This window comes from Pollachius pollachius, assembly GCF_949987615.1.
Source record: "Pollachius pollachius genome assembly, chromosome: 1".
In the NCBI taxonomy this organism is placed as follows: Eukaryota; Metazoa; Chordata; class Actinopteri; order Gadiformes; family Gadidae; genus Pollachius; species Pollachius pollachius.
Window position 1 is genome coordinate 45,483,105 of NC_136934.1, and position 27,609 is coordinate 45,510,713.

The following is a 27,609-nucleotide window of genomic DNA, read 5'->3' on the forward strand; positions in this document are numbered from 1 at the left end:
CTGAGCTTGAGTATCGCGTTGTTTCACACGTCCATCACTAGACTATCGACTCCCCATCGCAAATAACTTAATAACACCGGTGAGTTTTAGGACCTACAACCTGTTGCAAGGTCCGAGGGGGATTAAATTAAGTTGCGTTTTAACGATGGTAAAGGTAATTGTGAATAAGTCAGTTTTGAGGTTTGCCATTCAACACGAATGACCGAACCCTTGGGCGTAGGGGCTAGATGCTATATGGTGTATCAAATGTCGGCATTTTAAACCTACGCCATACAATAAAGAGAATAACAACCATGCCCAGTCCGGGTAAAAACGCAACTCAAGGACCAACAGCATCCCTGAAATCGAAAGCAACTGATAACAAGTAAGTATTGCAATACAATGCAGAAGCAACAAATAAAACTGTAGGAATGTCAAAGGTAGAATGTTATTCTCATCATAGATAAATGAAATACATTTTCAGATCCTCTAATGAACTTAGGAGACTTCTATCCTTGCTCGAAAAGCCTTTGCCGGGACAAGAGGTAGGCCTATAATATAGAAGTATTAATAAACAGTAATTCGACATCACCACCAGCATCATTTGTCTGCATAACAGCTCTCGTTTCCTTTCTGTGTGCGTGTGTTCTGGTGTTTGGTCCCAGGGGGCAGCACTGAGTCGCGGTAAAACCAAACCCGAAGGCGCGCGTCCTGCCAGCGACGCTGTGTGTCGGAACATGGGCAACACGTCCACTGAGTCTTCCCTGCTGGATAAGTTCAAGTATAAACAGAGTCCTGTGTGTGTGTGTGTGTGTGTGTGTGTGTGTGTGTGTGTGTGTGTGTGTGTGTGTGTGTGTGTGTGTGTGTGTGTGTGTGTGTGTGTGTGTGTGTGTGTGTGTGTGTGTGTGTGTGTGTGTGTGTGTGTGTGTGCGCCTCAGGATTAATGGAGAGTATTTTGTTTCTACAGCGTAACTTATAGTGTCCAGAGGTGTTTCCGAAGCCACCCACAACACAAACTGTTTTCAGGCATCCTCACCTGTCTGGTGAAGAACAGGCTGTGCAGGTGGGTTACATTTACATTTAGGGCATTTAGCAGACGCTTTTATCCAAAGCGACTTACAATAAGTGCATTTGTTACAATAAGTACATTTGTCATAAGAAGTGAAACAATGTATCGCTGTCAGTACAGTAAAGATGTTCATAGAACCAAGTGCAAGTATTACAATCGCTAGGCTAACCCATTCCCCGTGTAAAGCAAAGATAGCAGCTACTGTAGATGCTACACAATTAAGTACCTTGAATAAGTACAATGTACAAGTGCCAGGACGTACAACATTCAATGGTGGCTGTGCATTGGTTTCTATGCAGAGTCGAGGTGAACTCTGAACAGGTGAGTTTTGAGTCTTTTGCGGAAGCTGGTGAGCGACTCTGCGGTCCTGACATCGGTAGGGAGCTCGTAGAAGAGTTGTGACTTCGCTGATCGGTTACCTCAACTTACCGGCTATCCTCAGTATATGTCCACAAGTCTCCCCTCAAGGCTTACCTTAAAAAAATACCCATTTAAATGATAATGGATTTGTGTGTTGTATGAATATTGCATAATATGTAAAATATTCATAAATATACCCCCCCCCCCCCCCCCCCCCCCTCATAGGGACTGGATGGACAGCGCCGCCCCAGAGTCTGCCCTCAGAGTCCTGGTGTGCCTGCGCCTCCTCATCAGAGATCCCCACTATCAGGTGGTACTCCCAAACCTTCTGGTGTTCCTCTTATCAGATGTTAGGTTAATGAGGACTGACCTTTGGCCCTTGACCCCTTGACCCCTCCTTCCAGGTGCTTCTTCATCAGCTGCAAGGTGTCGGTTTGCTCGCTCAGGTAAATACGCGCTACACAAACGGATGAACACACACGCGTGTTCATCTTTTCTTATCCCCCTCCCTCTTTCTTGCTCACTTAAATTGTGCTCACTTTAAAAGCACTGGAACGGCATACATTTACACGGCAAGGCTCGTAAAAAGTAGAATAAGCTGTAAAAAAGGATTAACAATTAATAGTGAGAAATGCAATACATTAACAATCTGAAAATGTGTAAAACAGGATAACAATTAAAGGGAAGAGTAAGAATTGTAAAAGTGGATGTAAATTTAAAAGGTAAGTATTATCTGCAGAGTTAGAATATGCAGAGAAAATAATTTGCTCTCTCTCTCTCTCTCTCTCTCTCTCTCTCTCTCTCTCTCTCCCTCCCTCTAGCACCTAGAGTCTGTCACGGACCAATGCTTGCAACAGGGCGAGCGACCGTGTTCCGTGCAGATTCTGGTGACCCTGACCTGTGAGTGACCCCTGGCCTGGTGACTAGCTCCGCACTGATAAGCAGAGGGGGGGCTGTGAGTGTTGTGTGTGTTGTCTTATCACTGATGAGTCTATGACCCCTACAGGTATGTTTCAGAAGCTATCAGCCCTGGAAGGTCAGAGGGACTGGGTCATCAGAAGCGGAGCCCACACGGTCAGGCACACGCTGTTACAAGCGTGCGTGTGTGTATTTGTGTGTGTGTATGTGTGTATGTGTGTGTTCATGCATGTGTGCGTGTGCCTGTTTGTTTGTGTGCACGTGTGTGTGTGTGTGTGTTTGTGTGCATGCGTGTGTGCATGCATGTGTGTGTTTGTGTGTGTGAGTGTGCACATGTGTGTGTGTGTGCGTGTGTGTGTGTGTATGTTTGTTTTGGTATTCATGCTTACATTTTGTCAGTAGGACATTATATATTTATATTTCAAGAAGTTGTATCTTGGTTGAGGTTATAACTTAGTTGTCTAATAAAATAATATAGTATGTTTATCAGTATCGCTATGGATGTTGATGATCAGTGATCTCTTTCAATGATCTCCTGATGTCTGACCCTCTCTTTGCTCTTTATGTGAGGTCATTTGGCCCTTTGCCTCTTTGTCACACTAATAGATTCAGAATGGAATCCCATCCCTATATTGTTTATTCTTTATGGGCTCAGTAGTTCCAATTATTTTGAACAACGATAAAGTGATGCAGTTTAAAAGTCCCATTGCACATTTTATTAATCAATAATGCATGATCAAAATGTTTCACTTGAGGCATCTTATCCCAGCATAGGCGATACATCATAATAAGACATCTAAAAAAATAAAAAATAATTCACAATAATCTTGACAGTCCAACAACACCCATTTCAATTCATAAAACATCTCCCAGATCTCACTGAGCAGCATGTATTTCAGCATGTGGTTTTGATACGATGCCGTGCTGTGTGTGGTGCAGACTCTGGTGAAGCTGCTGTCCTCCAGAGACAGTAGTGTGCTGCTGGGGACGCTGCTGGCTCTCACCAGCCTGGCAGAGAGGTCAGTACCCGCGTTGACATTAACGTTTCCCCTCTGGCTGATTCAAGGCTGATTTAAATGTCTGAGTAGCTGCTGTAGGTTTGTGGGGGATCTCTCCATCACTCTGTTCAGCTTCTCTCCGAAATCTAGCTACACGCCATAGCGAAGGGAAGGCCGTGAGGACGTTCATTTTCCTTCTAGACGTTCTGGTTCATTCCTGCTGACAGTGCAGCAAACACCCGGAGCAGATGGAAGACTCGTGCGACCAAACATACTGAGGTCGTAACGATCGCCAGATGTCACCAATTTAGTGGGGAGAAATCGTTAACCAGAAATGCAAGCTTGGGCATAGTTCCCCCCACCGCCCATCTCCAGTGGCTATTCAACCCAGACGTATCATCCAGCCCTGAGGCCCCAGCCCACTTACCCCCTGCTCCTCCTCCTCCCAACAGCCCAGAGGGCAGGGAGAAGATCGGGGAGTGGCCCCTGGTGGAAGACCTGCTAGTGATCCTGCAGGAGTACGACTCCTTATCCAAGAGGTAAGGAGGTTGAACCACTTTAGAAAAGATTATGTATAATGGCAAATGTTCTTAAGGCGTACCGCTGTTTAAAGGGTCCCTATTATACCACCAGAGTGGTATGTTAACCATTACACACCGTTTGGAAAACTGCCGTTTCCTGTACCTTAATGACATCACAAGTGGGCGTGTCCAGCTAGATGTATGATGGATAGATAAGCAGCATTTCCACAGGGTAGGCTGGTAGACTGATCTATCCATCAAAAATCGAGGTAAACATGTCCACTTGTGATGGCACTAAGGTACAGGAAAAGGCACCATTTCAAACCACTTTCACAGAATGGCGGCGGAGCTACTGCGCCTGCTGGCCCCGGTGCCGGGGGTCCGGCAGCAGTTGTGGGACCTGGAGGGTCTGCCGGTGTTGCTGGGTCTACTGCACGGCCGCCACCTGCGGCTGCTGTGGAGCTCCGCCTGGGTGCTGGTGCAGCTCTGCCAGGACCCGGACGCCCGCGCAGAGGTCCGCAGCTGGGGGGGCCTGCAGCAGCTGCTCCGGCTCCTCAACAGGCCGGTGGACCGCCCGCAGGGGGGGTGATCGTCTGGGGGGCTGGACGGATGTTGGGTTCGGGTTGACTGTTGCTGTGGCTGGCTGTTTGTCTGGAGGTCCGGTTGGATGCCGGGTTCTGTTTGACTGTTAGTGGCTGGCTGTTTGTCTGAGTGTGTGACTGTTTGTCTGGCTCTTTGTCTGGGTGTCTTGGTGGATGGCGGGTTCTGTTTGACTGTTAGTGGCTGGCTGTTTGTCTGAGTGTGTGACTGTTTGTCTGGCTCTTTGTCTGGGTGTCTTGGTGGATGGCGGGTTCTGTTTGACTGTTAGTGGCTGGCTGTTTGGTTGGGTGTCTGGACGGATGTTGTGTTCTGTTTAACTGTTGGTGTGGCTGGCTGTTTTGCTGGCTGTTTGTCTGGGGGTCTGGGCAGACATTGGGTTCTGTTTGACTGTTAGTGGCTGGCTGTTAGTCTGGGTGTGTGGCTGTTTGTCTGGCTCTTTGTCTCGGCGTCTTGGTGGATCTTGTGTTCTGTTTAACTGTTGGTGTGGCTGGCTGCTTTGCTGGCTGTTTGTCTGGGGGTCTGGGCAGACATTGGGCTCTGTTTGACTGTTGGCGTGTGATGACTGATGACGTGTTGCAGCGAGGGGACGTTCGTGTCGGACCGCTCCTCCATCGAGGCCCTCTCCAGCGCCAATGCCGCGGGCCGCCTCCAGAGACCGCCCTGCTCCGAGGAGCTGCCCCCCACGGAGCAGAAGGCCTGCACCCTGGCCCTGCAGTCTGGTGAGACCAGCGCCTGTCCTCCTCACCGCCAAGCAAATACATCAGAATGTCCGCTCTAAACAGAATATGAGCTAAATCCGCAGTATATCGGCATGTGGCTCAGGAGGCAGAGCGGGTTGGCTGGTAACCGGAAGGTTGCTAGTTTGATCCCCGGCTCCTCCTAGCTGAGTGTCGAGGTGCTCCTAAGCAAGGCACCTCACCCTGACTGATCCTGACGAGCTGGCCGTCGCCTCGCCTTGTTGACATCGCCGTGAATGTGTGAATGTGTTCATGAATGGGTGAATGTTAGGCAATATTGTAAAGTGCTTTGAGTGGCCACTGGTTAGAAAAGTGTTCCATAAGTGCAGTCCATTTATATTCTACTGCAGCGTTTTACTACATAAGAGAATATCAGAACTAGAAGGTTCTGATCTAAAACGCGTTTTCTCCCCCTCCTGGGAAAAATGATGACGCTATAAATCTATGAACTTTACAATTCATTACATACGGGAAAACAAACATAGTTACAATTGATATTAAGTATATTCATGATTCCAACATTTCCCAGCATGCTGTGCAGCTCTGACGGAGCTTGTCCTGGACGACTCCAATGCCTACCACCTGGTTCAGGTAAGATGAGCACCCCAGAATGACACCCACTGTGGACCGCTGGTGCACAGCCAGGTATGACACGCCGGTCGGGAGGGGAGGGGACTTTGGATAAAAGCATCTGCCCAACGACCAAACCGTCAATCTTGAACGATGTAACAGTAAAGTACTGCAGCAGTGTCAAAGACTGGACCTGGTGAATCCGTGTGCTTGCAGGAGAACGGCATCTACGTGGTTGCTAAGCTGATTCTGCCCCAGGACCCTGCAGTAAAGGCAGCCTCTCTACAGGTAGGAGACAGGGCGTTGTGTGTGCACCTCCATAGAGGCCGATGTGAGCCTGACGCGGTGAGGGATGAACATGTGTGTTGTCTGGTTCTGCTGCAGTGCTACGCCTTCCGGACGCTACGATTCCTCTTCAGCGTGGAGAGGAACAGAGCTCTCTTCAGAAGGTGAGAATGACACACACACTGTTACACCAAACATACGTACACATCAGCGTTTCTTTTGTGAGTTATTTTCAGGTTTGGGAAATCAGTGGCGATACCCAGCCCTAGAAACAATGCCTTCAGGAAACACCACATCACTTTTACAATTTTGGGCCGCCAAGTTTTGGAACTTGATGGCCCCTAGACCAGTACTTAAAATGTTAGTGTCTATCCCTGCTTCATATTCGACAGACTGCGAGCCGTATTCAAAGATGTGCCATTTTATTATGTACAGTAGGAGAGCGGAACAAACTCTTAACACTGCAAACGTTTGTTTTGGAGCGACTCTCCGCTGAGGAATCCCTGTTGGTTTCCGTTGCAGGCTTTTTCCCACAGAGCTCTTTGAGATGTTTATTGATGTTGGACATTACGTCCGAGACCTGACAGCATACGAAGCTCTGCAGGCCGCAGTCTCCCTCTACACTGTGAGCAGAACCCATATGCTATTATTAATTCCATTATTTTGTCTATTTGGCCCTGTTTAAGTCTGATCAATATTATACTCTATTTACTTTATTTAGTTAAATTCTACTATTTTTCAGTCTGTTAAAGTCTGCTTTACTTCCATTCTGTTATATTCTACTTTATGCTATTCTATTCTACTCTATTAAACTTTATTGTAGTCGTGTCATATCTATGCTGTCCTGTTATGTGCTTTATCTCATTCAGTTATATTCAACTGTATTCTTTCTGTTCTACTGTTCTTCCTTCTGCTCTGCTCTATCCTATTTGGATCCATTCTATAATCCGATTTCATCAAGGTCTAGTTCTGCTCAGATGTGTACTGATTGGCTGTGACCTGTTGCAGGAGGAGCAGCTCTGGGCTTTGAGGGATGGCATCGAATCCTCCAATCAGAATTGCCCGCCTATCAGGGTCATCAATGGTTACGCGGTGCTGGACCACCTCGGCACCGGGGCCTTCGGCAGCGTCTTCAAGGTCCTGCTGCCCCTTCAGACATTCCTACCTCAGTCTCTGGGTCTTTATGATAGCACTGATGGTCTTAGGCCCTGTTTAAACCGCAGTCCTTCACCCTGAGCCTTCAAACAGAACAGGAAAAACTGTGCAAGGTGAACAGGTACAGGAAGGGGCAGAGGGGATTCTCCCTTCCAGGGATGGCTAGCAGAGCATGAGACAGCATGAGACCAGATGATGATGCCCAGCCACATCTCAACAAAACAATGAGTCACAGAAATTAACATTTAAAATAAGAGAAAGTAATGAATACTTGCAAATGCATTAACAGATCAATCGTGTGTGTGTGTGCGATTGCATATGCATGTGTGTGCCTGTGCGCGTGTGTTTGTTTGTGCGTGCGTGCGTGCGCGTGTGTGTGGTTGTATATATGTGTGTGCCTGTGCATGACTGTGCGCGCACGTGTGTGTGTCCATGGCCAGGTGCGTAAGCAGTGTGGGCAGAACCTGCTGGCTCTGAAGGAGGTGAACCTCCTCAGCCCGGCCTTCGGGAAGGACAAGCGCTCCCGGGACAGCACGGTGGAGGACATCGTCTCTGAGCTCACCATCATTAGAGAGCAGGTGCTCCTTTGCATAACACACTCCATGTCTGAAATCCAGGGGTCGGATCAGACTCCCATCTGCATAACTCTCCACATTGCATCTGTATGCATTTAGCAGACACTTGTATGCAAAGTGACTACACGAGAACAGAAGAAAGTGAAACAATTTATCGCTGTTGGTACTGTAAGGATGTTCATAGGATCAAGTACCAAGCACTAACAATCGCTAGGTTAACCCTTATACATCAAAGCTAGCGAGGACAAGATGCTTCACAATGCTAAGTACTATTTTTAAGTGACAGGACGTACAACATACAGTAAGTGCGTACATTAAGTCTGCCTAACCCCTACCTGCTCAAGAATGAATTAATCAATAACGTATATTTAAACAAATTCACTGTAAATCCCTTTGAAAGTGTCGGTTCATCTACAAAACAGTAATGAATAATGTGTTATTCATTTAATGAATGCACACTCTTGGTTTTCTCGTTCTACAGATGTCGCATGCCAACATCGTAAAATATTACAAGACGTTTCTAGAAGGTGAGGAAAGCAATTTCCACACGATAATCATGATTGTTTGCATCCCAACGCATTCATTTTAAAGGGCCCTTATTTTTGCAACCAAGCATGAGGTCATTCACATGCCATGCAAGAGGATAGGTGGCCAGCGTTCATCTATGTACCAAAGATCTCCCACCATGACTTCGGAGTACACCTGGTTGCGAAAGGAGGGCCTTAGAAAACGGGCGCCTGGCTGGACACATAGCCTAGCGTCCCAGCGCGTGACGTGGAGTCTGCTGCCCTCTAGGGGGCCGGCTGTACATCGTGATGGAGCTGATAGAGGGCGTGACGCTGGCCGACCTCTTCAGCGCTCTGAAGGAGAAGCAGCAGAAGCTCACCGAGCAGAGGGTCTGGAACATCTTCGTCCAGGTATCGGTCCACCTACATCCCCCCTTTGTGTTTCACATCTTGGCAGCAAACTACAGTGGGGAATGTGATGGATGGGACCCACTTTATTTCAACCAATATGAAGTCTTGAACATAAAGTGTTTGCTTTATTTGAATGAGATGTGTAGAGGTTAGGGTGTTTGACTCACAACCGAAAGGTTCTGGGTTTGATCCCAAACGTCCGCAGCCTACCCCAGGTATCCTGGAGCAACTTTCCTTTACCTCTGCTTGCTCCATAATGACGTGTCTGTGTTCAATAAAGTCGTTGTGAATAAAAGCCTCTGCTAAACTACTAGACTGTACAGTGAGAATGAAAGGCTGTCTGCTGGTTTCTGTAACCTGGTTCCACTTCCAGATGTGCTTGGCGCTGAGGTACCTGCACAAGGAGAAGAGGATCGTCCACCGCGACCTCACGCCCAACAACATCATGATGGGGGACCGGGACAAGGTTACCATCAGTGAGGAGCCCACCACAGTCACCACACTGCCCGCTCTGAACACCACACACACACACTTCCTCCACTCCCACCTGTGTTACTCTTGTTTCCCTCCGGTTTAAGCTGACTTTGGGCTGGCTAAACAGAAACAGGAGAGCAGCAAGCTGACATCAGTGGTGGGCACCATTCTTTACTCCTGGTGAGTCCTTACTTGGAAGAGGAAAAGCAACTGTGTGTGCGTGAGTGTGTGAGTGTGTGTGTATGTGGATGAATTCTGAGGTCTTTAACATTCAAATAGACTAGTAGGAACATCTGGGCATTGAATGATGAGGACGTTTAATGTCTGTGTGTGTGCTGGTTTTGAGTATGTGCGTGTATTTGTGTGTGTGTGTGTGTGTGTGTGTGTGTGTGTGTGTGTGTGTGTGTGTGTGTGTATGTGTGTGTGTGTGTGTGTTTGTGTGTGCATGTGTGTGTGTGTGTGTGTTAATTTTTGCGTGTGCATGTGGGTGCATGTGTGTGTGTGTGTGTGTGTGTGTGTGTGTGTGTGTGTGTGTGTGTGTGTGTGTGTGTTAGTCCAGAGATCGTGAAGTGCGAGCCTTACGGGGAGAAGGCCGACATCTGGGCCCTCGGGTGCATCCTGTACCAGATGACCACCCTGCGGACCCCCTTCTACAGCACCAACATGCTGTCTCTGGCCACCAAGGCAACCATCACACACACACACACACACACACACACACACACACACACACACAAACACAGTCACACATCCTTTTAATTAATTAAATTTGGCCCTTATTAATTATTAAACACAATTATTGCACACACAAGCACACACACACACACTTACATACACATAAACAGCAATCTCACACACTCGTGAACACACAGAAGCTATATATCACACAGCACTTCAAAACAGCACACAATGCTGTTTTGAAGTGCCGTGTGATTGGTTGTGTGTTCAGATCGTGGAGGCAGTGTACCAGCCGGTGGATGACCCACTGTTCTCAGAGAGAGTCTCCGGCATGATCAAGTGGTGAGAGACCAACGAGTGCTTTCACAGCACACACCCAGCGTCCTGCCGTCTTCTCAAACTCACCTGCTCAGCTCCGTCCAGATGGGCGGCATGTGACCCAGGAGGTAGAGCGGGGTTGGCTGGAAGGTTGCTAGTTCAAGCGTCAAGGTGTCTCTGGGCAAGGCACCTTACCCTACCAAGCTGGCTGTTGCCTTGCACGGTTGAAACCACCATCGTCGTGTGAATGTTAGGCAATATTGTAAAGTTATTTGAGTTGCCACTGTTAAGAAAAGCGCTATATAAATGCAGTCCATTTACCATCTACCATTGTCGTTCACGTTGAAGCCATCATTCCCAAACGTATCCATCGTTGAAAAGGGGGAGTCAATGCCAGTCGATGCAGTCCACCTCCTTTGATACTCCAACATGTGATGACGCTAGATTTACTGAATACTTCTAACAGCTGAGCCACATCCCACCTAGTGCTAAAGCAGGGACCCTTAGAGGCCCCTGACGTTCTACAGACCCAGATCCACACCCTCCCCCCCTCCCCTCGGTCCCAAGGTGTCTGAGCCCCGACCCGGACCAGCGGCCCGACGTGGTGGAGGTTAGCGCCAGCATCTCGGACATCATGATGAGCCTGATGGACAGCTTCTACGCCTCCCATCATGCCCTGCAGCGCCGGGCGGACCGGGACAGGAAGCGCGCGCAGAAGTACTTCCTGGAGCGGCACAAAGGGCAGATGGGCGGTCTGATCTCTAGCCCTCTGCAGGTAGTGAGTCACTTTTCACTGTTTAGTCACTGTGTAGACGCTTTTGTCCAGAACCATACGCTCTGATACAAAGTCTGCTCAGATACATCATTATTATTCATTATTCATTATGAAGCAGGTAGGGTTGTTTAAGGATCCCCACGGCAGGTTGGGGACATTGGGCATCAAACCCTGTAACGTGAGCGTTTGGCTGAACCCAAGTGCACAGACTGGCGAAGAGCGTGGAACAGTGTCAATCGTTTATTCGGATTCAGGATCGGCAGGCAGAATAGTCAGACAGGCGGGGATCAGGAGCAGGCAGGATAGTCAGACAGGCGGGGATCAGGAGCTGGCAGGATAGTCAGACAGGCAGGGATCAGGAACCGGCAGAATAGTCAGACAGGCGGGGGTCAGGAGCAGGCAGGATAGTCAGACAGGCGGGGATCAGGAGCAGGCAGAATAGTCAGACAGGCGGGGATCAGGAGCAGGCAGGATAGTCAGACAGGCGGGGATCAGAGAGCAGGCAGGATAGGTGGTAGGTCAGGATTCGAATGACGGGAAAGCGCTGTGAAACACAAGATACAATCTGGCAGGGAATGTTTGGGAGGAAAGGACTGATATAGGGGAAACACAGGTGAAGGTGGTTGGGTTAATTGGGAGTGATCAGGGTGGCAGGCAGGTGAATGGGAAAACCAGGGGCGGATCATGACAAACCCAGTACCTTTTTCTTGTTTCTTTCTGAGGTAGTATCAGCACATTATCTAATCCCAGCTGGATCCCAAAAAAACCAGATGAGAAGAGAAGGGGTTGTTCAACTTTATTGATCCTAGATGGATGCATGTCTCAGCGGCAGATCTACAGGACGGTATAGTTAATAAAAAGAGATCAAACATTTGAATTAGGACATTAATGAATGAAACGTGTCTTTCAGGCTCCCCAGGGCCCAGAGGAGACCCCCATGAAGACCACAACATCAGCTCCTTCTTCTGCAGCCTGCAGCTCAGACCAACCCCAGCAGGATGGGGGTCAAGGTCACATGACTCATTTACATTCACATTTGCATTTAGCAGACGCTTTTGTCCAAAGCGACTTACAATGAGTACATTTGTCAGTAGAAAGAGAAACAACAATATTGCTGTCGGTACAGTAAAGATATTTATAAAAACAAGTGCTAAGCATTAACAGTTGTAAGCCATTACCCGTGTACAACAAAGATAGCTAGTATAAGATGCTACTCAATGCTAGTACTATTTTTAAGTGCAAGGAATAACAACATACAATTGCATTACAACAAGTGCATAAGAGGGGGGGGGGGTGTTGGGGAAAGGAGGGAGGCTATTCAGAGTCTAGGAGAACTCTGACACATCACATGACCCAAAGCACATCCACCAACTCGCTAACTGCGACACGCTGACGAGGTCAATGTGTTTTGTGATGTATTTTGTGTGTTTAGTGATTGTTCTCCTGTGTGTTATGTCCATCAGCGGACGCCTCAGATGATGCTGTCGATGTCAGCAGGAAAAGCAGCCATGGCTTCTCAAGGAAACCTGAACGTCAGTTGATTTATTCGTTTGATCGCATAGAGTCGGAATGTCTTTGTGGAAACTGGGTCAGAGAACTGGGGTCAGAGAGCAGGACTATTCCAAGACATATCTTAAGATATGATACTGGTTCTCCTGAACCAGGATTCACTTGGTTTTGTCCGGGTGCTAAAGCCTGAACGCTGAAGCCCTTTGTCTGTTTGTTTGTTTGTTTGTTTGTTTGTTTGTTTGTAAAGGGTCTGCCCGAAACACTGTCCCACCAGACACCCCTCTTCCTGGGTAAGCAGGGCAGACTGACTAAGCATGACAGACCGAGAATAATTAGACAGACTGAATTGAATTGTTGTTCTTTTGTTTTTCATGATAAGTGACAACAGCGCTGTTCCAAAGACTAAACCACGACCAGGTGACTCACCACTGCATCACACAGCGTTATCAACCCTTTCAATGACTCAGATAGGCTGCCATCTGCTCAGCCACCTTGTTGAGGACATGAACCGCTGCTCGTTCCCTCAGGCTCCGCAGGGATCTCTATCTCCCAGCGGAGGCTCCGAGAGCTGGACGACCCCATCCAGAAGTTCCTGGTCCTGCTGCACAAAATCATCTACATCACCCAGGTAATGCCTACATTACCCAGCATGCATCAACCATGTAATGACTACATAACCCAGCATACAGCACCCAGCTAATGACTACATTACCCAGCATGCACCACCCAGGCAATCTCTACATCACCCAGCATTCACCAACCAGGTACTACCTACATTACCAAGCATGCACTACCCAGGTAATGACTACATTACCCTGCATGCATCACCCGGGTTCACTTTCTGTTACAATAGATACACTTGTATCCACGTGTGTGTGTGTGTGTGTGTGTGTGTGTGTGTGCGTGTGTGCACTAAAGACTGGCCTCCTCCCTCCCCAGCTCCCTCCAGCCTGTCACAGCAAGGGCCACGGGAGGCGGCTGGTGGAGAGGTTCAAGAAGTCCCTGTTCCACCAGGAGAGCAGCGCCCTCAGCCTGAAGGTCACACTCAGCAAGGTCAGAGGTCAACGGTTCACTCATCATAGCAAACCCAATCACCTACCAGATAGGAACCAGCCCTAATGAACTAAACAGGATAGCACTATTTCTTCTGCTAATATTGACTGTATTATAGCTAGACCAGCTTCCCCAAAAGTCTCAAGACCCATTGGTTCAGAGTTCAGCATTTCCCCCCCCCCCCACCGACCACCACCGCCACCACCAGTCTGTGTATCATCTTATCCTAGCTATCTTTGTTAGCTATCATTCAGGGGAATGGGTTAACCTAGCGATTGTTAGTGCTTGGCACTTGGTTCTATGAACATCTTCACTGTACCGACAGCGATACATTGTTGTTTCTCTTTCTTCTGAAAAACCTACATATTGTAAGTCGCTTTGGATAAAAGCGTCTGCTAAATGCCGACACCCGAAATGTAATGTTAATATGACAACAGTGTTGGTGATGGATCAGGTGGAGGTACGCCTGGCTCTGACCCTGGCTCTGTTCTGAACCATCAGGTCCTCCAGGGCTCCTCTGAGCCGGTGGGGCTGGGCTCAGCCAGCTCCGACTGGTGGCAGCAGGGTCTCTCCGTCAAGGCCCCACTGAACGGTCCTCGTAAGCCAGGTACCACCGTGTCTCTGTGAACACAGACCCTGGTTCTCTGTGGAGAACACCGTCTGTAGGAGGGCTTCACATGACGCCATCTTGTATTTTTTTTCACCGTTATTATTTAAAAGTCAGTCCAAGTTAGTCCACACCGCTTTTCTAGAAGAATGACCGGTTGCCTGGGAGCTTGAAAGTACTTGGAATAAGTAGATATAGATTTAGATTTAGGGCATTTAGACACTGTTATGAAAGCAAAGCAACTTGCAATAACTTCATTTGTCAGAAGAAAGAAACAACAATATATCGCTGTTGGTACAGTAAGGATGTTCATAGAACCAAGTGCCAAGCACCAACAATCGCTAGGTTAACCCATTCCCTGTATACAACAACGATAGCTAGGATAGGATGCTACACAATGCTAAGTACTATTTTTATGTGAAAGTACCAAGATGGCGGCTTGGAGGTGCTTTTGGAACTTCAGGTCATGTGATTGAAACCCCCTGTGCTCTTCAGAAAGCTCCCACTGGCTGATGCTGAAATCATCTCCGGTTGTTCTTTGGTTACATTAAGATAGGATAAGATTGTTCTTTATTAATCCGAGATGGGGAAAAGGGGGCCACAGCAGAAGATACAGGAGAGAAGTACTTATGGAGAGTAATGAACTTTTAACGCAATCAAAATAAGAATTAAAGGGGTGATATTGTGCCACCAGGTGTGAGTGTGATTAACCATTACGAGCCGTTTGAAACTCTGCCTTTTCCTGCGTTTTAGTGACATCACAAGTGATAGGGTCCACCTAGATGTTTAATGGATAGATAAGCAACATTTGCGACAGTCCACTGGGTAGGGTGGTACACTGATCTATCCAGCATACTTGTGATGTCACTAAGGCACAGGGAAGGGCAGATTTTAGCTTATCACACTCACACCGTAATATCAGGCCTAATATCAGTCATTTAAAAAGTAGAAAATGAAAATATATATGTATACAATATGAGAAGTAGCAATGTTATTGTAAATGCAAAAAAACCTGGAAACATTGCAGCTACATGATTGTTCAGCATTGACCAAATGATCGGGCTGGGCGTGGCTGCACACCTGTTGCACATTGACCAGTCAATGTTAAACCAGCCATCACCCCGCGCACACTCCAGGATATCTCCTGCCTGGCAACATGGAGCACCAGCACAGCACACGCCCACGATATGTTGCATCCTTTAAAGTGTGCATTCTCTCTGTGCTCTCAGAGACGATGGACGAAGGTTCCTTCAGGGACGGTGTGTCTTACGAACAAATGCAGGTCTGTTTTTACATATTGCTGGATTCCCCATTTCCTTCCAAAGCGTCCCACAACATTGAGAGTGCATACATGTCCTTGATTTCTAGATTTCTGTAATTGTATGAGTTATTTGTTTTTTTAATTTATTCATAGATTCAACAGTGCAAACAGACAGGAAAGTAGTCTGATACAGAGAAGGATTAATGACATAATGTGGGCATAGAACCCATGGGGTCAGGGCCATTCTTGTTGGCATAAATAAATACAATTTGCCTTAGTACTACGTGCGCAAAATCTATGTAGCCTAACCCATTTGAATGACACATTTTAATACACATTTGCATCACACGTTTGGTTATATATCGGAGGCTTTATATATGGCCTTTTGTCTAGACAAAATTAGGTTACCAGTAAGACTCGCTGGGTCTCCGAGGGATCAGTCTTGGATTCGCTCAATTACTTTCCCATTTCCATTCGGTCATTTAGCTGAAGCGTTCATGCAAAGCATCCTTCGAGTTGGGCTGAGATAGATGTATTCATACAATCAAAATGTACTTTAACGAGTCTCTACACACTGATGCAGAGTACACCAATGTTTTTGTTTGGTTTAGTAACCACTGTTGATTGGTCAGAATCGTCCTTTCTGGTTCATGTGGATTTGATGGACGTTTCCCGGTTTGAACCGGGGATACGTTATTTTGTTTTTTTTATTAATCATAAATCATTCTTTCATAGGTCCATGTCATAAACAAAGTACAAAACTCTCGTAAGAGAAGAAAACATACTTCAATCAGGTGCAATACAAATGTCATTCTGGATGAAAAGAAACGTCACAAAGAAAAAGAAAAACAGGGGGTATACATTAAAAATCACGAGTTGAAAGCAAAAGGCTATAGAAAAAGATAACATTTAGGAGCAGCATTCAGTGGGATGTTCATAAGAACAACAATTGCCTGGATATATCTTCACACATTTTTCTTGCAATATGACTAGACTTTACTTTTTTCAGTGAGGAGAAAAACAACTTAAGAGTCGGTGTTGAGCGAACGACTTCCGGGATGGTTGGTTCTCGTATGTTTCAGGCGGTCATCGAGGAGGTGTTGGAGGAGAGCCGATACTACGAAGGCTCAGGAGCCAGGGGACCGAGTGTGGGTAGTATGGGTCAAGGTCATTAACACATATTCACTAACCCTCCCAATAAGTTCAAAACCGCCTCCATTTAAAAAAGAACAATCTCAATTTATAATTATTATTTGAATAATTACTATCATTAGTATTTTGATATAAAATGCAATCTATATTTTTTGGGGGGGGAAATGTACTTATTAGGTCTACTTTAATTCAATAAATACAATAAATTCGTTATTGTTTGTTTTTTATTTGTTTGTCCACACATTGTGTGTAATGTGCTGAGACTTAATGTCTTCTTTATGAATTGGGTGTGACTGTACGGATATTTGATGTATGAAGACTATGTCATCACATTGTTTTTGTTTGTGTAAAATATGTACAGATATAAATTTAATACAATGTAATTGTTTGACTAATATATTGGATGGCTCTTCAAATATACAATATAAGAATATCAAAGTAACGATATAGGCCTAATGTATTATTTTATTATGTAATTTAGTGAAACATTTAGTGTCATTTGGATTTCTGTACCTTCTGATAACTGCAGTTCATCACTTTGACAATAAATATAAATAGCAGATTGATTTCTAATAATGTTTTTATGCCGTTATAATAACTCTATTTTGTGAACAAACAAACGCAACTATAAAGACTTTCATAGTTGCGTAATTTGCCCAAATGTTGTACCTTGCACATTTAAATTAAGTAACTTTTTAAATAACTGTTCTATTTTTGCATTTTTTAATGGTCTATAATAGTAATTGTATCGATACGGTTATAGTCGACTAGTTGGGTTACATATTAGGCATTTCTAAATTGAATCACTTTATCCTCGACCTTTATGTAAATCAGTAACCCGAGAGCCCTCCCTTCTGTGTTTGCTAGTAGTGGGCTGGATTCTTTATCTGACTATTTACGGTTTCAGTTAGGCACTTAGCAGACTGGAGCACTGACACGTAAGTAGGCCTACCCTCCAATGTAGTTATTAGTCATAGGTTCAGTTATTGATGAGTATGATACTCATGAGATAATCACTAGTTAAACTCTAAGTTGTTAGTGATGGCTTGACCACTGTTGTTGATTTTTTGGAGCAAATACCTTAACATTGTAGCGTAATGGATCTGGCATGGAACTTCTATATTATGTTTGTTAGTTTAATAAATTAACTTTCAGGTTAATTTTACTTAGAGTCTGTGAAAAGACAGTGTGTGTGTGTGTGTGTGTGTCTGTGTGTGTGTGTGTGTGTGTGTGCGCGCGCGCGTGTGGTAGTTGCATGTGTATACTGAGAGTAAAGGTTCAAGCTGAACGATATGTTTTAACAAATTGTGGCACACTAGCTATGACACAAATTGCAATTTGACAAAGAAGTCCACACACAGACTTACCTCTCCCACAGAGAGTTCTTATGAGCCATTTTGCGGCAAGTATTTTAATTGTAAGGTGGACAAGGTTCCCATACCATGTTATATTTATGCATTAAAAGTCTAACAATGATGATTAATTTTTTTTTTCGTTGAGCAGTACAACAAAGTAGGAGTATGGATACCCAGGTCCTGCTGATGCACCTCCTGTCAGGTAGGCCTGCGAGTTATTATTAGTTATTGGTTACTAAGTTATTTTCTGAATGACTAACTAGGCCATCATTAAACCTGCACCGTGTCACTGTTCTACCTCAGCCATTGGAAACATCTGAACTAGAAAAGGTATGGATGATAACACGTAGCGAGACGATCCAGTGAGGAACATTTTCTCTATGAATGAATTGTTATATTATTAAATTATTATTCAGGTCTACTTAACAAAATCGATCCAGCTGAGGGGATCCTACTTACCTTTCGATCCGCTTTAAATGTAGTCCATGTCGTGATTAAAGTCAGATTACGATTCGTTGCATGGGCATTGTTTGCCTATCCACTATTATATGGTTAAGAAAAAAAAAGTTTAATAAAGTCTTCATCTGCTACGGTTGTCTTCGTCCATATTTATATTTTCCTGTCTCATATTAACCCCCGGATAACCACATAAGCATGCACACACTTCTTCTTTCCACACCCAGGACTATCCTTCTCTGGCGCCGAGAACCTGAACCGGTTCGTGGCGGTGGATACGCCGATGACCATGGCCAACGCTGTGGCTTACTGCAGGAGCAAACACGTGGACCTGGCCAGCCTCAGGGACGCCGAGGATTTGCAGCAGCTCCACGGCATGAGGAGCAACTCCACGCGTTGGATTGGGCTGAATGACAACCCGGCGTTCAGCATGCAGACCATCAACGTATACACCAACTCGTGGAAATGGTCCTTTGAGTACACGTCAGAGTATCTTAATTTTAAATCGGGCGAGCCTGATTTTACAAACAACGTCAAGATATGTGTGACGATGGATTCGGACGGCGGCTGGAGGGACCAAGAATGTTCTTCTCTGAACCACTTTCTTTGTTTCACCGGTAATAGAAGATTTCGTATCAATGTGATTTTGTATCAATTTCTCTCCGACCTGTCAGAGAGAGTGTCTCTCTGACCATTGACCATTGGTCAGAGAGTGTCTCTCTGAAAAAGGGTCAAAGAGACACTCTCTGACAAGAGAGTTGTCAGAGAGTAGCGAGGAGTGTCTCTGACCATTATCTGACCAATGTTGGTCATAGAATGGTTAGAGAGTGTATGGTCATAGAATGCTTAGAGAGTGTATATCTGTCCATTGTTCACTCTCTGACCACTCTCTGACCCCTCTCTGACCATTGGTCAGAGAACGATCAGACAGACACTCTCTGACAAGAGAGAGAGTGACAAAGAGTGTCTCTCTGACCATTCTCTGACCAATGGTCAGAGAGACAGTCTCTGACAAGAGAGTTATTCAGAGAATAGTCAGAGACTGTATCTCCGACCATGGTTAGAGAGTGTATATCTGACCATTGGTCACTCTCTGACCACTCTCTGACCAATGGTCACAGAGAGACACTGACCACTCTCTGAGACACACACTTATTATTCCACGCTGTTGCTGCTGCTACCGTATTAACTGTGACAGCTGGACGCTATGTGCCTCTCAGGCTACCCATCAAGCAGAGACTACCATCTTGTCCTCGAGAAGAAGACGTGGGAGGACGCCAGGGACCACTGCCGGTTTTGGTTCGTCGACCTTGCAGTGATCGAGTCTAAGGAGGAGAAAAATCATGCTAAGTCCAAATTCTATATCCTGTTCGTGCAACTCTCCAGCTCCGCGTGGATCGGCCTGTACCGAGAGCCCTGGGCATGGCAAGACGGCAGCCTCAGCGAGTTCAGACACTGGGCCCCAGGTCAGCCCAACAACATGGGCGGTAATGCAATGTGTGTCAAATTAGTTCCTGATGGATTTATCTGCACTGACTGCAGCGATGTGTATCCGTTTTTCTGCAACAGAGGTGAGCAGCCGAAGAAACGTGCAATGCATCGCATTCGCTCACCATGCATTCGTTATCTTGTTTCTAACAGTGTCATACCGGGGGTGGTTCTGGTCTGAATACTAATGTTTCACCTTCTCTTGGTGGGTTGCTGCTCTCCCAGCTCTGAAACAGACCGCACTAAAGATAAAAATTCCGTCTGACTTGGATCTGACAGACCCGAACGTTCAGGACAACATCCTACAACAAGTAAGACTCCACGCATCTTGTATTCAAAACAAAAAACATAATCACCTTGAGTGGAACCCTTGGTATTCAGGAGTAACAGAATCAGATGACACTGAACACTGTTCTTTACCTATACCCTTTTACCCCCTGTTTTATGGCTTCATACCTTCAATCAATATTCCAGGACCTCCACTTATATTAATGAGCATGTTTTGGTTGTCCACTGCTCATGTTTCAAAGCATTTAGCCTTTATCCCTTTTCCTTCTGATTGGCACGAGTTGTGTGTGAACATGGAACACAGATTTTAGTTAACTTTAACTATTTGTGCAAGCTAGTCAGCAGTTTGCATTTGTTTAATTCACTTTAATTTCAAATTGTGTCATGTGCATAGTGAACAGTTAAACTTTAAAGGTCTCTCTGGTATCGGTGTTAAAATGAAGACGGAGAAGGTATAATGAGAACATATACTATCCCTGATCCTCTCCTAAGTTTGGCGCCACTCTGACCAACGCTGGAAAGACTGAGTTCCACCTGAGCTGGAGTGTTCCACCAAAAGAGGAAACCAGAGCCAGCAGTAGTTGCTGAAGTTGCTGTTGATGAAGTATGTGATCCATCTTCCTCTGCTCTGATGTCTTCAGCTCTGGAAATCAGCGTCAAGACCAGCTTCAACCAGAGCCAACAGAACTGAAATCGAATAATGGAAAAGGCAGAGCTTAGGTGAACAGAGTAGCACAGCTAGGATTGATCACTGTTTAGCACTTCCCTTGAGTATTGGATCTCTGTTTTAGCTTGAGAAATGTATTCAATCATATGAGAATGGTTAGTCAGTACATTAATTTAAAATATATATTAAAAAATAGCTGTTATTTCGCTGGCAACAATGCAAATCGTAGGCCTATCCCTGTGTATAATTCAGGAGCATATATATTGATAAACGTTATTATGAAACATATTTTTTATGTGGTTATTTTGTATCTATATCTATCTATGTCTTCAATTGGGAAACCTGAGCTTTTTATTACGTCATTCAAATCCTTATAACCATGCTTAGCATAGAAAGAGTCCTGACTATAATCAAAACTTCTCAAATCGTTGTTTTTGTTGTTGAAAGCAAATCAGCTTAGGCTTTATTCAAATGTTTAGCTGCAGTTCAACTTTAAGGTGAAAAAAGGTCACACAACCATGTATCCTTATTTATTATCAGAGATAATGAGCTGTAGTACCTGTTCTGCTCTGTATCAATAAAATGTAATCAGTGTCCTTTTCTCCAGCCACCCGAGGATCACTGGCTACACCTGCACACGAATCTACACCCAGCATAACCACAATCAACTCTGCCACTTTACTGTAAAAAAAAAACACATGTCACACAATGTTTTGGGTGGAAATATATATTTAGACAAATCATCTGATTTGTCCAATTTAGTCCAATACACCATATCTGTGATCCCTATTATATACCCTTAGCTGGGAACCTTCTTTAAGGGAGCGACTTAAGGGACAAGGCTGGGCGCAAACCTGATGCGAACCACAATTCTAACCCTAATGCCGCAATTTAACTACAAAAAATTAGGCCTTTACTAACTTGACTTGCTTACCGCAAACCTAAACGTGAACTTCCTCAAAATACTGAAACCAAACGGTGCCTAAACTTAACCATTACTTACTATACCAAAATGTCATGATCATGCAGAGAACGCCTAAAATGTCCTCTATCAAATATTACACCAAGTTAACAATCATTAATATTAATCCCAAACAAGTTTAAACATGGCACTAAACTAGACTTGTCCCTTGGTCACTCCACATTGTTTAATGTTAGGGCTTGCAGATAAGGACCCAGGTGCAGACCAGATGCAATTGGCAAAAATATTTATTCCTTTTCTTCAGGATTCAAACAAAGTGCAGACAGGTCAAAAAGTCAAACTTAGCAGTCAAAAGTGTAATGCACAAAAGATCCAGGCAAAGTACGAACAGAATGAAAGATCCAAAAACAGAAAATCACAAGGCAGAGAATCCAATGTCACTGGCACAGCAGAAACAGGCAGAGCAAAAACGGGCAGTGTCTCACCAAACTGTCTGGTACAATCTGACAAAGGCTACTTCTACTGTTTAATGGCGAATTATAGCTTTTTACTATATACCGCCACCTACTGGACTACTACACATGGGCGTGTAACAAGGACGTTGGCAAATGATACTATAAATCATAAAAATAAATTCAGAGAAAAAACATACAAACAAAACACAATAAACAAACAAAATAAATAAATGAATAAAAAGAGTATATATTTAAGGTTAAATTATTCTAATTAGTTCAGTATCATTAAGATACTGTGGCAACCCCAGTCGTCGGCGGTTGGGATCACGAATGAAAACGCTCAAACAGGTCTCGGTGCAACGGGTTTATTGCCTGCAGCTCAAAAAGAGAAAATCATAAAGAAACTAAAATGCTTCCTCAATGGGGCAAAAAAGGGGGAGGCGTCTCCGAGTCCGGTCCGTTGGTGAGGTCGGCGTGGTTCTCGCTCCCTGCTTCTCCCGCTCAGTCCTGGGGAAGGAAGTGATCCGGCGTTAAATGCGGTATGGTGCGATCTTTCATTACTGCGTCTCTCCAGCTCGGTTTCTTTCCCCAGTCTGGCGCGTGCCCGGCCCTTAAAACCCTCTGTCGTCTCCTTCCGCCAGGTGATTCCAATGTCCATGATTGCCCCGGTTTGTGGGATGCGCGATCTAGCGCAGCCGCGCTGAACGGCACGTATCTCCATCGGACTACCTGTCCGCGGAGAGGGCTCTGTTCAGGGTGCTGGCGCAGTTCGTCCAGGCGCAACGGCGCGGGGTTGCCACAATACATAACAAAATACCTGCATCTTTGTCCCTCCATTCCTTGCTCCTGTCAAATATTGTGAATGTCATTTTCTTTATCCAGTTCTTTCCATTTCTGCCTGTGCTGGTCAAATTTCTTACATTTAAATAAAACATGATTAACATCCTCTAAAACGTTGCCCTCAGAGCATACACCATTACTTTTACCTATTATTGCTAGATTGGAATTAAGTCTATTATGACCTAATCTCAACCTTGTTTTTACAACTTCTTCATGTCTGTTTGGCCCCTTTGAGGTGATTCTTTCTCCTCCAATACTGCTCTGGTTCCTATGGTAGTATCTGGCTGAGCTCTCTGACTCCCATTCATCTTGCCACCTTAACATAACCTCTAATTTAATTAATGATATAGCATCACCTTTGCCCAATGGAATGTGAATATCTGTTTGGTCTAATTCCAGTGCTTTTTTTTGCTAATTTATCAGCGATTTCATTGTCATAGATTCCATAGTGGGCTGGAATCCAACAGAACTGAATAACTAATCCAAGGCTTATAATATTTAAAAGAAGATGCTTTACCTCTATTATCAAATCTTCACATATTGAATTATTTGTTATAAAACTTTGTAGTACTGCCATAGAATCAGTACATATAACTGATCTAAGAGGTTTAGTATCTACAACCCATCTAAGAGCGGTTATTATTGCAGTCATCTCTATTGAGTATACTGATAAAAAGTCACTCACTCTATATCCATATCCTTTTTCAATTCTGGAATAAATATACCAATACCAAATTGCCCTTTGGGATCTTCAGAACCATCTGTAAATATTTTCAGATATCCATAGTATGAAGTATTTAAATAACTCAAGCAGGCTTGAGCAAAACATTGCTTGGTGAGATGCTCGCTTTTCTGTTAATAAATCAATGTTTACCTCTGGATCTGGGAGCAGCCATGGAGGAATACAACTTAAAGCTAATGCTGTACCATACTTTAATTCTTTCAATCCATACTCATTCACTAAATTGTCAATATTCCAACCAAATCCATTGGCCTTTTTAGTATATTCCCAACAATCACTAAGCACTGAAATAGATGAGTTGTTAACACTTCCTTTTAGTCTAACCCAGTACGTTAAAGACAATCGCTCACACCTTAAATGAATTGGGGCTTCCTTAGATTCTACTAACAAGGCGCTTGTAGGAGTTGTTTTAAAAGCACCTAGGGCAATCCTCAACGCCTTATACTGCATTCTTTCAATTTTCTTGAGGGATGTCTTACATGCTAAGCTGTACACTATACAACCCTAATCAATTGTTGATGTCATCAATGCTTTATATATGTAAATCAGTGACTGCCTGTCTGCTCCACAACTATGCCATGTAACCATTCTCATAAGATTAGTTACCTTTTTACACTTTGTTTCGATATAATCAATGTGATATTTCCATGTGAGTTTGGTATCCAACCATATTCCCAAGTACTTTTCCTAGTAAAATATACAACCTGTGATTTTGAAACAGAAATTTAAAACCCCAATCAACTCCCCACTGTTCAAGCATATGAATGTCCTTTTGAATCTTATCATTAATATATGAAATGTTGCGTCCTCTTTTCCAAATCACAGCATCATCTGCATATAATAGGCCTTCATTATTCTCTCCCAGTTTGTCATATATGTCTTTAACCATTATGTTGAACAAGATGGGACTACTAACACTCCCTTGGGGGATACCATTTTCAACAATAAACTCATTAGATACTGCATCACCTACTTTCATCCTGATGGACCGTTGAGGGAGAAAATCAAGTATGTAATTATACATTTTCCCATTAATTGCCAATTTTCCTAGTTTAATCAGCACACCTTCTCTCCACATAGTGTCATAGGCTTTCTCAATATCCAGGAAAACTGCCACCATTACTTCTTTCATTATCAAAGACTTTTCAATTTCATTGCAAACTTTAACCAGAGCATCATTTGTTGATTTGCTTCTCCAAAAAACAGTTTGGTAACTTTTAAGTGGATTAATGTACTCTAGAAAAAAGTTAAAACGTGCTACAATAATTTTTTCCATTAATTTTCCAAGATGTGAAGTGAGCGCATTAGGCCAATAGTTTCCTGGGTCACTTGAATCTTTACCTGGTTTAGAAAAAGGAAGGATTGTTGCCCATTTCATCTTGTTTGGTAATTTGCCTTCATTCCATGTTTTGTTAAACAGATTAAGAACTTTTTCCAAAATATTATCAGGTAATTTCCTAAACATAGCATAACACAGGTTGTCCATCCCTGGTGCAGAGTATGCAGTATTACTCAATGCTATTGTAAGTTCTGACATACTAAACTCACAATCCATAATAGACATGTTTGACATCTTGGTATTTAAGATATTCCTGTTTACTTTCAGCACCTCTTCTTTCCTTCTCTTGTAATGCTCCTCCAGATGGCTACCCTTATGTATCTTTGCAAAAGCTCTACCAAGCATATTGGCTTTCTCAACATCTGATATTGCATGGGTCCCATCTTTGATTAAAACAGGAACATGTGGAGGCTTAAATTTGCCTATCATCTTCTTAATCATCATCCACACATCATTCAAAGTAGTCTCTCTTCCTATTGTTGAGCAAAACTGTCTCCATGACTCTCTCTTAGCCTCTTTAATAACCTTCCTGGCTAATGCCTTCGTCTTTTGGTAGTTGATAAGATTATCCATTGTTAGTGTTCTACGCAGAATCTTAAAAGCTCTATTCCTCTCCTTGATAGCCTCAGTACACTTATCATTCCACCATGGAACATTCACTTGTTTCTTTTTACTCTGACTAATAGGAATACTTTGGCTGGCAGCACACAATACAAAACAACTTACACTGTTATTCATTTCATCAACTGTATGACCATTATTAGTTGACATAGCTTCCCTACTCTCACAGATTTCTACAAATTTCTTCCATTTTGCTTTTTTAAAGACCCATCTTTGATGTACGTAACTTCGTTCAATCTTGAATTCAATATCTACTTCACATGTAATTGGGAAGTGATCACTACCTATGCTTGTTCTTTGATCTACTTCCCATTCACATCTACTAGCAATTTTCCTATCAACTGAAGTAAAGTCTATGCAAGAAGTTTTTTTTATAAACATTAATTCTGGTACCATAACCATTATTTAGGCACACCAATATTCTATCATTCATCATATCTTCAACCGCCTCACCTCACCATTAATATCTGTCCGTTTACTACCCCAAAAAACCCTAACCCTTATTCTGAGCATTGAAATACCCACACCAAATATCGCTGTAGCTTCTCTTAACAATACTTTTCAGTACCTCACTATTTAATGCTTTACATGGATTATAATAATTAATGATAGTAAAGTGACCCCTTCCTTTATTAAATATTTATGTTATCACACATTCATGTCCTTTGGAATTAACAGACCTATATGGAATTCCTAATTTAATAAATGTCATACACCCACCTCCTCTGCCTTTTCTCTGTCACATCTACTGCCATTATATCCTTTCAATATAAAGTCAAGTTTTGGTATTAACCATGTTTCTTGGATGCATATGACATCAGGTTTCTCTTTCAAATTGTGTATTTATCTTTTAAATTTTTGACCATTTGAAATTAAACTTCTGGTATTCCACTGCTTAGCTTGTGAGCTAAACCTAAGCAATCATTTGCAATATTCACAATTGAATTGCCCTTATCACTTCCTTGGGGAAGTTCTGTTGCTTTATCAATCACTGCGCAAATAAAGGCAAGGAAATCGTTTTTCTTGACCAATCCTTCTCTGATGTAGGCCTACGGAAGGGGACATTAAGGCTGGCACCTTTCGTCTCCAATTCAATTTTCTAAGTCGCCTCTGCATAGGACACTTTTGTACAATTTTTTTCTTTCTGGACTTCTCTTGCCTTTTGTGGTTTTAACAACCTCCATATGCTGAACTATGATTGCCTCCACAATTACAACATTTTAATAAGCATCTTTGTCCCATTTATCATATTCATGGTCTCCTCCACATTTCGCACATCTAATTTTACCTCTACATTGGTAAGCAACATGACCAAACTGTTGGCACTTAAAACATCTTATTGGCGGTGGTATATACTCTCGCACTGAATATGACATGTATCCCAGTTGAACCATAGAGGGTAGTTCTTTCTTAAAGCATAGTAGAATAGATAAACGTTCTGTTTTTTCTTTACCTCTTGTCAGGCGCTTAGCTTCAATGACTCTCCATGATCTCCTCCATTGTTACTGATGTTGGGATCCCAGATATTACTCCCCTGACCTTAGATGCTGCACTCGGAATGTGTGGCGTTACCTTGAGGTTATTAACCCATTGTATCTAGTAGATACAATGTTGCGCCGCGCAGCAGCCGGCACAAATGGGTTAAGTGTGTTTTTCTTGAGGATGTTGTTTTGCAGTTCATTGAATGTTGCAAAAATTGGAATCCTCCCGTTCCCCGTGAATCGCACATGATTAATCTTACCTATATCTTTCTCTATTGCCTTCGTAATGTGGATTGGATCGAGATCTGGCCCACCCTTTAGCTCAAACACCAACATGACTTTCCAAACATCTTCCTGAGGCCTCAAAGTCCTGTTACCGTCTGTTTTGCTCTTTTTCGCCACAACCAGTGACCCTATAGACTCCCCTTCACTCTCTGATCTTTG

At 43.9% G+C, this 27,609-nt stretch overlaps 1 protein-coding gene across 1 annotated transcript; it reads left to right on the forward strand.

Moving 5' to 3' along the window:
• Positions 1-716: 716 nt before the first annotated feature.
• nek10 (NIMA-related kinase 10) lies at positions 717-20,789 on the forward strand (the record flags this gene model as incomplete). Its single annotated transcript, XM_079757393.1, has 33 exons — positions 717-760; positions 959-1,042; positions 1,634-1,721; positions 1,813-1,834; positions 2,415-2,482; positions 3,266-3,345; positions 3,777-3,863; positions 4,182-4,410; positions 5,029-5,164; positions 5,712-5,773; positions 5,969-6,040; positions 6,137-6,201; positions 6,560-6,662; positions 7,046-7,174; positions 7,633-7,770; positions 8,249-8,294; positions 8,563-8,684; positions 9,058-9,160; positions 9,263-9,338; positions 9,713-9,842; positions 10,108-10,178; positions 10,722-10,929; positions 11,849-11,939; positions 12,393-12,461; positions 12,966-13,066; positions 13,378-13,491; positions 13,993-14,098; positions 15,328-15,380; positions 16,442-16,505; positions 18,015-18,068; positions 18,550-18,939; positions 19,543-19,788; positions 20,740-20,789. The coding sequence occupies 33 exons, from the start codon at positions 717-719 to the stop codon at positions 20,787-20,789; spliced, it is 3,501 nt and encodes a 1,166-aa protein (XP_079613519.1).
• Between the last annotated feature and the right edge of the window lie 6,820 nt (positions 20,790-27,609).